Source organism: Papaver somniferum, chromosome 11 (genome assembly GCF_003573695.1).
Source record: "Papaver somniferum cultivar HN1 chromosome 11, ASM357369v1, whole genome shotgun sequence".
NCBI classification, from domain to species: domain Eukaryota; kingdom Viridiplantae; phylum Streptophyta; class Magnoliopsida; order Ranunculales; family Papaveraceae; genus Papaver; species Papaver somniferum.
In genome coordinates, this window is record NC_039368.1 from 133,274,770 (window position 1) to 133,286,138 (window position 11,369).

The following is an 11,369-nucleotide window of genomic DNA, read 5'->3' on the forward strand; positions in this document are numbered from 1 at the left end:
ACCTAGTGGTTGTTTATCACTTTTTTTTTATCAGAATCTTCAAACCTTCTTTTGATGCCGTTCTAGACACTGCCATATATAACTGTCCATGAGTAAAACGTGGTTTTGGCAAATAGATGCCCACTTGGTGTAGTGTTTGACCTTGGATCTTGTTGATTGTCATAGCAAAACATAATTTTACAGGGAATTGCCTTCTTCTGAAAACAAAAAGTAAGTTCGCTCCGGTAGGAGAGAATATCATCCTTGGAATGCATACATGAAAGCCAACGCGGTTCCCTGTTATGATCTGTCCTTCAATATACCTTTTACCAATTTGTCTTACAACTAATTGTGTTCCGTTGCAGAGACCCATGCTCTCATTTATTGTCTGCAGTAGCATTACAGGAACCCCAATTTTAATTTGCAAGTGGTGGTCCGGAAATCCTGGAAATTGCAGGGAATTCAGAAATTTGGTAGAGTACGGAACAGCTTACCGTTGAATGGATCCTGTCATCGAGGTAATGCTATCTGAACTAAACAAATGATGTGTTTCTCCTGGGTAAGTTGAAACAATGTAGTGATTAATTTCATAGACAGTCTCGTTGTTTGGTGCCAATATACATCTTTCACTTAAGTACTCTGCATCTCCGTATCTGTCTAGAATGCCTGAATATATGATGGACACAATTTGTTTCACAGAATACCCATCTGGTACAATGAGGTACTCATCTGGTATTTTGATCCAGGTTGGGTCTTTCAGATGGGTAACTGCAATTGCCGAAAGATTTCCATTTCCAAGATCAAGTACCCATTTAGCAAATATTTATTGTTCTTTTGTTGCAGATGAAACTCCCGAAATTATGCGCATATTCTCACCAAGGCTGAAGATTCGAAAATATCTCCACAACTTCGATCTATTAATGGATGCATCAACAGTCATTTTCCTGGTTCCTTCGGGAGTAGTCGGTAAGATCTGCCTAAAATCTCCACCCAGGACTATAGTTTTTCCTCCAAATATCTTGATTGGATTGCTCATCATATCCTTGAATGTTCTATCCAGTGTTTCAAAGGCATGTTTATGTACCATCGTTGCTTCATCCCATATTATTAGGTCTGCCTTGCACATTAACTCTACCAAATACGTTCCCTTTCGTATGCCACAAACTGAGTCTTTACCAAGTTGTAGGGGTATTTTGAACATTGAATGCGCTGTCCTCCCCCGGACAAAGAGAGTGACGCGATTCCTGATGAAGCCACTGGTATAACATTTTTTGATGTCGGTCTTAATCCGGTTGCCAATGGATTGAATAGATATGTTTTTCCCGTCCCACTGCTTCCAACGACGAAAAACGCTCCCACTTTTTGGTCTTTGACTGCCTCTTTTACTAGCTTTAAACACGTTTCTTTGGTGGATGTTCAATCCATTGTAAAGCTGCAAGAATTCTCCTCGAATTTGTGTTTCATTGTAGTTAACTTCTTCATGGATGAGTGTCTTTTCATTTTTCTGTTGAATAGGGTAAGGAAGCATTGGGAATTCTTTGAGAGAACTGTTGATCAGGTTCATTGATTTTTCAATTTCAAATAATACCAGGTATTTGAGTTGTTCATCCTCATTTTGTTCATGCAGAATATCTTCAGACAGTAGTCTCCAGTTTCGGTTCTACATCTCCGCTGGATCGGTTATTTCGCAATACAGTAGCAGGGTTATGAACATTTGACGTAAGGACTTGGTGGATCCCCAAGTACTTGCCTCTTCAATCACTTCCTTCCATTCATGATCGACATCCATTTTCTGCAATTTTGGAATGTAAAAGTTTTGGTTGTTGGAGGTTGTATTCAAAACGATGTGATTGTATTTGATGGTTTGCGACCGTTTTGTAAATCTGAATGTGGAGAGACGTTTGGTGTGTTTCTTATACTGCAATATAAAACGCGTTTGGTGAAAAGTCACGTTTGTTGTGTTTCTTACTGTGCAATATAGTGAGTAGAAATTTTTCTGGGCGGGTCCCATAATAATGCATATCTGGTGAAAAGGCACGTTTGTTGTGTTTCTTATATGGCAAGGGTTTCCTCATCTTTCGAAAGCGACCTTTGAGGTTGCCAAATGGAACCTGTTAGATGGTGGCCAATCAGATGTCGCTGACATGAAAATTTGATGCTGATGTGGGCTCACCACATCCAAGAATCATTCTGGGGACGACATGTCATCATTTTGAGGTCTCTTATTATAAAGAAAGATTTGATCAGTCTTTTAATACAATGATTTAGTGTTCTTCCCATAATGACTTAAATAGAGTTTGAAGATTTCACTTGGGTGTGGTTGTAGGATTTCTTGCGACTACATTTTGGCGCTAGAATACTTGGATGAGATACCTGTTAGTGAAGAAAACTTCTTATTAATAAAATTTCTGGTTTTTTGAAGAATACGTGATAGCAACTAGGAGGAGTAGAAGAATCGCAGAAAGAAGAAGAGGTGAAATTGTTGAATCTTTACAGATGGGTGAAAGAAACAACCAATCTCGGCAAATCCAGGCATAGATCCGACATGTACAGAAGGAGAATAACTACAAAAGCCAAACATGTGCTAAAGTACAAAATGAACAGAAAAAGAAGTAAGGATTATCAAAACAAAAGAAGGAAGCATACGTATACAATGCAACTCAATAACAAAAACGATTATGGATGATGCGGATTTTCACGCAGGAATCATAGGTAAAATACACAAGCGCGATTATGAAGGAAGGAAAATCGTGATGGTAGAAAAGATATCTCCTTTGAAGGAGTGGGAAAAGAAGAAGATAACACTCGCAGAGGATGATATACCGGAAGAAAATTTAAGGCGAACAGATCCACTGGTGGTTACAATAGCTGCAGAGCGAAAACAAAAGAGTGAAAGCGCGAAAACATTAGAAGAGTGGGTGATAGACATAACCTTGATAGACACGGGCAGTTCAATAGACATTTTATTTTACCGCGCATTCAGAAGTATGGGATATAAGGACGCGGATCTGACGCGCTCTACATATAACATTCACGGCTTTAATAAGACAATAACAAAACCGAAGGTGAGATAACCATACGAATACTTGTAGGAGAAATAGAAATGCAGGTAACATTGTGCGTAGTGGACGTGGAGTCACCATACAATATGCTACTGGGACGCCCATGGGTGCATGCGATAAAAGGTGTGGCCTCAACTCTTCATCAGTGCGTTTCCCAATACCAAGTAAAATAGGTGAAATCAAAGGGGATACCAGGAGCGTGAAAGTTTGCGGTCGAATAGATGTGAAGAATTATGAAGGACGCGCAAAGAAGCGAAAAGATAGATGGAGAAGGGCAAAAGAATAAAGAAAGGAAGAAGAACTAAGAATATACATGATAGGAATACAGGAAGGAAAAGGAATAGCAAACGAGATCCCAGAAAAGGAAGGTGAACCAATACATAAGATAAAAGAACCATCACCATTAGGAGAACCAAAGACTAATTTCACTGCAGCAGAGCCGACAAAAGACGTAAATGTTGGGACAGAAGAAGAGAAAATTGGAACTAAGATGGGCAAGGAAGAAGAAGAAAAGACGATCAACCTTCTGCGGGAATATAAAGACATTTTCGCATGAAGCATGGACGAAATGCCAGGTATAGACTCTTCTGTTGCATGTCACAGGTTAGATATCAACAAAAATGCAAATCCATTCAAGCAGGGGATAAGGAAGATATCAACAACATATCATCCCCAAATAGAAGCAAAGTTACAGAAGATGCTAGACGCAGGAATAATCAGGCCAGCAAAATACCCAGAATGGATAACAAACATGGTGGTAGTACCAAAAAATAAAATAAGGGAATACGAATATGCATCGACTTTAGTGACTTGAACAAGGCGTGCCCGAAGGACAACTTTCCACTCCCAGATATACCACAAATGGTGGAAGCAGCAGCAGGTAACGATAGATTGTTACTAATGGATGGATATTCAGGCTACAATCAAATCCCATTGGCGGAAGAAGATCAGGAACACACAGCTTTCTTTGCACCCAGAGGATTATATTGTTATACGAGAATGGCTTTTGGTTTAAAAAACGCAGGTGCAACATACCAAAGAATGGTGGAAAAGCTATTCGCGAAATGGGTGCATATGACATTAGAAGTCTATGTGGACGATATGCTAGTGAAGAGTAAAAAGACGGAAGATCATGTTGACAACTTGAGGGAAATTTTCGAGCATATGCGACAGTTTAAAATGAAAATAAACCCAACAAAATGCATCTTTGGAGTAGTATCAGGGAAGTTTTTGGGTTACATTGTATCAAAAGAAGGGATAAAAGTAGATCCAAAGAAGGTGCAAGCGGTTCATGATATGCCGTCACCAACAACAGTAAAAGACGTGCAGAAATTGAATGGACTACTAGCCTCATTAGGGCGGTTCATTTCACGCTCATCAGGCAAATGCAAGCATTTTTTCAACATCTTGAAGAAGGGAGCCAAATTCGAATGGATGGCTGAATGTGAGAAAGCACTAAAAAGCATTAAGGACTATTTAATGAATTTATCTATTTTGCAGAAAGCGGAGCCAGGAGAAGAACTATTAATACATTTAGCATCAACACTGCATGCGTTAAGTGTCGTATTGCTCCGCTTGGATGAAGGAGTTGAAAAGCCAATATACTACATAAGCAAAACTTACAACTCCGCGGAAAAAATCACACAAAGATCGAGAAGTTAATCCTTGCACTTTTCTATGCAACACAAAAGCTACGTATTTACTTTCAAGCTCACAAAATTAAAGTACTAACGAAAGTGCCAATCGAATCTGTAATGAAGAATTCGAAAAGGTCAGGAAGAATAGAAAGAGGGAACGCACAAGTAGGACAATTTGGAGTCAAATACGAAATATCATCTTCATCAAAATCACAAGTTATTGCAGACTTCTTGGCAGAATTTTCGTTAGAAGAAGACGAAAATGTAGAAGAAATGATGGACATAGATGAAGAGCAAGGAAACCCAAAAGATCTATTAACAGAACGAAACCCAACAAGATGGGAAGTCTTAGTAGATGGATCATCAAATGGAGAAGGAAACGGAATTGGAATAGTATTCATTTCACCAAAAGGAGCAAGAATGGCATACTCATTTAGGTTGGAGTTCGCATCTATCTACAAATAACAAAACAGAATATGAAGCAGTGGTGCATGCGTTACGATTGGAAATTGAAAGAAGTTAGAAGATGTTAAGATAAGTAGTGATTCACAACTAGTAATACGCCAAATACAAGGGATATACAACACAAGTGAGACATCTCTACAAAAATACAAGCAACTAGTCGCAGAACTCTCAGCAAAAATAAAAAACATAAATTGGAGGCACATATGCAGGAAAGATAATCGATTCGCAGACGCATTTGCATTCATTTCCTCTATGTTAGTGGATCCCACCGTAAGGGATATAAAGATAGAGACACTTCGTTTTCCATCAGTTAAAAAAGAAGAAAATGCAGGCGTTATGATAGTGGAAAATGTAGAAGAAAGGAAACTAGATAAGGAGGAAGACTGGAGAACCCAACTTCATTTATACCTAGAGAAAGGTGAGGTCCCAAGACACGGATTAGAGGCGCACAAGTTAAAGAGTCGGGCGACCAATTAGGAATTAAGAGAGGGCGTACTTTATCGAAAATCCTTCCTTGGACCATGACTTAGATGTTTAACGCGGAAAGAAGGCATGGAAATTCTAAAGGCGATACACTATGGAGACGCAGAGAACCATAGCGGGGGAAGATCCTTAGCTCACAAAACAAAGATGCATGGATATTACTGGCCCTACATGCATGAAGACGCAAAAGAGGTATCCAGGTGGTGTGAAAAATGCCAACGACACGGGAAAAGGATACATGCACCAGGAGCGGCGCTAAACTCATCAACAAGCGTGTGGCCTTTTGCAAAATGTGGTCTAGATATTGTAGGTCCATTTATACTAGGAACGGGTCAGAGGAGATATATACTTAATCGTCGCAACAAACTACTTTACAAAGTGGGTGGAGGTGAAAGCAGTCCAACATATCCGAGATCGAGATGTACTCACCTTCATATTTGAAAATATCATTTGCATATTTGGAATTCCTGTGCAAATAGTCTCTGATAATGGAAAGCAATTTGAGGGCGAAAACATAGAGATGCTACTTAACGCATTCAAGATTCAAAGTGGAAAGTCAAATCCTTTATATCCGCAGAGTAATGGGCAGTCTGAGGCAACTAATAAAAAAATTGCGGATATATTGAAGAAGAAGCTGGAAGGGCACAACAAAGGCTGGTGCGAACAAGTACATAAAGCAGTATGGGCGTATAGAACAACGCGGAGAGAACCTACAGGAATGTCACCCTTCTGTCTAACATACGGAGTAGAAGCAGTGCTGCCAAATGAAGTCATCATACCCACCACAAAGAAGGAATCATGGGAGAAGAACCTAAACAAAGACTTGATCTTAGCAAAGCTCGATGACTTAGAAGAAAATAGAGAAATTGCTCTACAAAACATGGAGAATTATCACAAAAGACTAGCCCGAGAATATAACAAGCGCGTCAAAGAAAGAGAATTCCAACCAGGAGAGCAAGTATTGAGAGAAATACCGCCCTATCAAAAAGGAGGAGACGGAAAATTAGAGAAGACATGGGATGGACCGTATATAATCAAAAGGGTTATTGGAAATAAAACATATAAACTAATGTATAGTGAGGGGAGAAACACGGGACGCAAGATTGAACACCCATGGAATAGAATATACCTGAAGAAGTACTACTCATAGGTCATGCGAAGGTCATCATACATCTGAAGAAAATATTTCTTACGCGAAATGAAGAGCAAAGGTTGAAGGAAGTAGTTATTAAATGAAAAACTATATGTCATAAATGGAAATGAAAAAAATTTCTTTTACATATATTAAATATGTCATAAAAGATAAAAGTAGAAGAAAGAGGCAAAAATAAGACCTTATAATAAGACCTTAATAGAAACCAATAGAAGTTTAAATCTCTAACTAGGGAGGCTAGGCATCCAATTGTGGCGTGCACCCTAGTTCGCATAACATCAAGAGGAAACAATAAGACCTAACGCGTGTCATAATTGGGGAAAACCTAGTTATCATGGCTCAGGAGAATGCTACACCGACACTGGAACCTGAGTCATGGATATTGGGGGCGAAATGAAAGCCTATCCAGAAAAGACGCCTTACTCGAAAGACTAAGGTACGAAACTCTCTCCTAAGGAGTGTTGAAACTCGATTAGGCCGCTAGGGTACACGGTTGAGTCAAGAGTGCCTGGGGCTTCTGGAGCGTACCTGGCCATTCTTGGCAAGTCCTGACTATGATACACTCGGTCCTCAAAAATCCCAATTAGGGTGTTGTCTCGTAACCATAAACCATATCGGCGGAGGGATAAGAGGCCACGAACACAACTGATTGTTGGCATCACTAGATAGGAATATCCTACCCTAACTCGGTAGGGGTAAGCTTCCTTGAAGGGGCAATCAGGGGGAATATAGGGATGACACTCTCCATTAGGGAGCTGAATTGTGTCAAAGACGTCAACATCACGAGACTTTTACTCACGAGAGTAATAAGGCTTGTTGTATTGACGCACCAATACATCCTGCAGAGGCAAAAATACGAAAAATGATAAGGCAAAATCAATGACTTATTACTTGAAAGGGTAATGACCGCCTGCGATTTTTCCGCACAACCGTAAATACCCTAGGGCGAAGATAAGAGGAAGGCTGATAAGACCTCTACTTAGGGAGGCTCAATAAGACCTGAATATTAGACCCTAAGTTTACTTTAAATATAACGATTATTATTTTGCAGGGGAGAAATTCGAAAATAACGCACAACGCAAGAAAGAAAAACAACACACAATTAAAAGTTAAATGACGCACAGATATAACCGCACGTTGAGAAGACAAGAGTATTTATCCAAAGGTGAATAATAAAGGAAAGTATGGGAATAATATAAGGGACGTATTATTCGCCTTGTTAAAAATAACTGTATAGAACTAGAAATGTGCTTCTTTAATGTGCAGTCAGAAACAGATAAATAGAATCCACACTTCAAAGATAAACAGATACATTCAAAGTTAGAGAATATCCAGACGCACAAAATATCGAAGAAGAAGAAAAGCTTAACATCATTTTGAGACATGTTTTGCTCTGGTGTGGATATTTCAACATCAACCTCAGCATTAGGGTCAACATTGGGATTTGGATCCTTAGGAAGACCGCCATTGGCTTATGATTTAAAAATTTTGATTGTGATTGTAGTAATGAGGTTCAAACTCTCGGACTTGTGAAGATTAAATTTAAAGATTCGATAAAATTATATATACAAAAATATTAACAATGGGTGCGAGAGGTAACCAATACACTAGATTCCACTATTATGCAAAATTGAATGATAAATATTTCAAAACTCTATTCAATTCTTAAGTCCTCTTTTATCTTTAATTCACTATCAATCATACATATTCTCAAACATTATTTGTAAACCTTAAGCATAGATTATCAAGAGATTAAACCAAACATAACCTATAAAACTGAATAACAAATAATTAAGACAATCATTCAAATAATTTAAAACTCTGCAAAAGCAGCGATTAGGTGAATTATATAATTAAATGAAATAGTTACCCATTTATGTTGCGTGAATATATTCCTCCATTTCCTTGGTTACGAGGGAATTAGCCGCTCATCATGTTGGAAAACCTCTCAAAATATTTCATTGATGCTCAAAAATGGTTTACAAATGATGAGAATATGAGAAATACAATAAAACCGGGTTTGTAACAATTATATTTGTTACAAACCAGAGAACTACGACCCTCAGTGACAAAATAAGACTGCTGCAGCTGTGTCGCAAACGCTGTAGCAAATAAGTCTGCCTGATGTACGACCCACAGGTGTGAGTCGTTACTCCTGTATAAAAACGACTGCTGGTGCAGGTCCGTTCTTCGTGTTCTTCATGTTCATCATCAGCAGCAGCAACAGAAACTGAGTTTGGGAAAACTCGAATTTCTTATTCTATGGCTTTCCTCAGCCCCCCAGACTCTCGACACCCTCTCTACTCAACCCCAACAGACCCATCGAATCTCGCTCATTCACTCCATATAATTCTCCTTAACTCAGCAGTAAATAAAATATTTATGGGAATGTTTTCTTTCCTGTTTCATCTTCTCACGCGTTTTCAAGCCTCCAAATTACCATATTTAACTCCTTCACGCCCTAGTTAGTAAGTTCGCGAATCATTCACGAATTTTTCCGTATCTCGAATTTTACCGTCTTATTCGCGTACGTTTGCAACTCCGAACCCAAGTCGCGTATTATGTGGCATTCCCGGATTATTCGCGAATCGTTCACGAATTTTACGTATCCCGAATGATACGTCCGCTTAATTCGCCATAAATTCTTTAGCTTTTACTTTTCAAAGACTCCACTTTTTGGGCTTTACTGCCTCCCGAGCGTACACGACCGTATATTAGACGTGTTGTAATTTTTATGAAACAAAAACGACTGAAGAGATTTGAAGGTGAAGGTGATAGATATCTCAAACTCACTAACCAAGCATCTAAACCACCATACGACGTTCTCTTGGATAACTAATGTTGTATATATTATTAATATCATCATATTAAGTTTGTTTTTTCTTTAAATAACTCACACATATGCATAAAAATTGGTCTATGACCTTATAAATACAAATTATTTTTTATATATAGATACCGAATTTTCAGAGCCGAACTCACATTTATAAATCGAATTATACACGTACGTATGCCGTTCCGAATTACTGACGAATCACGTCCCGTTGACCGAATTTTGGACCGAATCTGAATTTTACAAAACCGGATAATACTCGTACGTTTGCCGTTCCGTACGTTCGCCGAATCCCGAATTGCTAACTAGGCTTCACGCTCCAACAGGCTGTGAGGGTCTTCCATGCATGCACAAAACACGTTGAATCTTCTCCAAATCACGTGAAACCCGTGATATACACGAACTGCCCTGTTTTCAACCCGTGAATTGTTTAGCTGATTCTAGCCAATTCTGGTCGAACCAAACGCCCACAATGTGTTTAATAGGCCATATCATAACTATATACCAAAAATCAGCCATTGAATCTCCCTAGAACATGTTCAACAATTCGATCAAAAATCTGCAGAAGTGTTCTCCATTTTCCCGCCAAAAACAAAATTCAAATGGAGAAGATGACCTCCCCCTAATCCTGTACTGGGGTGCGAATAGCAGATGCCTTTTGGGGTGACCTGGGGTGCCCCTTAGTAATTGAGGTGCCCCTTATCAACGGTGAGAGTCCGAATAACACGTGTCCTCCGGGGCTTTTACCAACTTTTTGAGACGAATTTTCCAAAAAATGTTTATTTTCCAAAGGTGCCTACAAACACATAAAACACCAAAATTAGTACAAACTCGAGTGCCAACAATATATAGTATTGAGATCAAACTAAACACAAAAATGTGTCTATCAAATACCCCCAAACTTATTATTTGCTAGTCCTCGAGCAAAATTTATTTTTGAAAAGATAAAAAGACTACACTTAGCATCTGCAGCAGGCCGTTAAACCGCTAGGTGGCCCTAGCGGCGGAGTGTTGTCTCCGGAGGGTTTACCAGAGGTGTACCCACAAAACCTTTACTCCTAATTGGTCACAAGTATCCAAAGAGCTATGAGGACATAAATATTCTCAACCTATCTCCAAGTAACTAGAATGCCAGAGAAATTAAAGGTGTCAGCTCTAAAGCTAACTGAAGAAAAGGGGAGACACATCCACACGACTGCTAGATAAAGAGATATCTGCTACACGACTAGATAAACATTGTAAGATGCTTCCGCTGCTTTACAGATGGATAAGATTAGGAGAGAGATAAAAATGAGAGGGACATCTGCTACATGGCTGGACTAATTACGTGTGATGAGTTAAACCAGTGCTAGAAAGATCTTGTGCCAGATTGAAAGCAGACTAACAAAGCAACCAAAATGCATCTTTCTTCGACTCTCTCACAGTGCTCAGTAGAAACAACGCCTTCTTCGGTCTTCAACTGTTGATGATAAACTCTCGAACCTCATAGAACCTTAACAATTAACTCTTCTCTTCGATTTATTGCTTGACTTATAAATTTCTTCCTCCCTATGGCCTTATTGAACAAAAAGAACGTAATGATGTTTCATTTTTTTTTATTTTTTTTTTTGAAAACAAAAAAATTACAAGACAAAAATTTACATGGCCATGAGAGAAGGACTTTAGAAATTGGATCTTCGCAACTTGTGATGTCTTGGTATCATGAATTCCAACAACTTATATCATTTTCTCTTATAACTTCTTGTAACTAAGTCTTC

At 38.8% G+C, this 11,369-nt stretch overlaps 1 protein-coding gene across 1 annotated transcript; it reads right to left on the reverse strand.

Moving 5' to 3' along the window:
• Nucleotides 1-360: 360 nt before the first annotated feature.
• LOC113325207 lies at nucleotides 361-1,066 on the reverse strand. Its single transcript, XM_026573419.1, has 3 exons — nucleotides 856-1,066; nucleotides 474-747; nucleotides 361-367 (listed from the first exon to the last, which is right to left on the reverse strand). Exons 1-3 carry the CDS (start codon nucleotides 1,064-1,066, stop codon nucleotides 361-363), a joined length of 492 nt encoding a protein of 163 aa, XP_026429204.1.
• Between the last annotated feature and the right edge of the window lie 10,303 nt (nucleotides 1,067-11,369).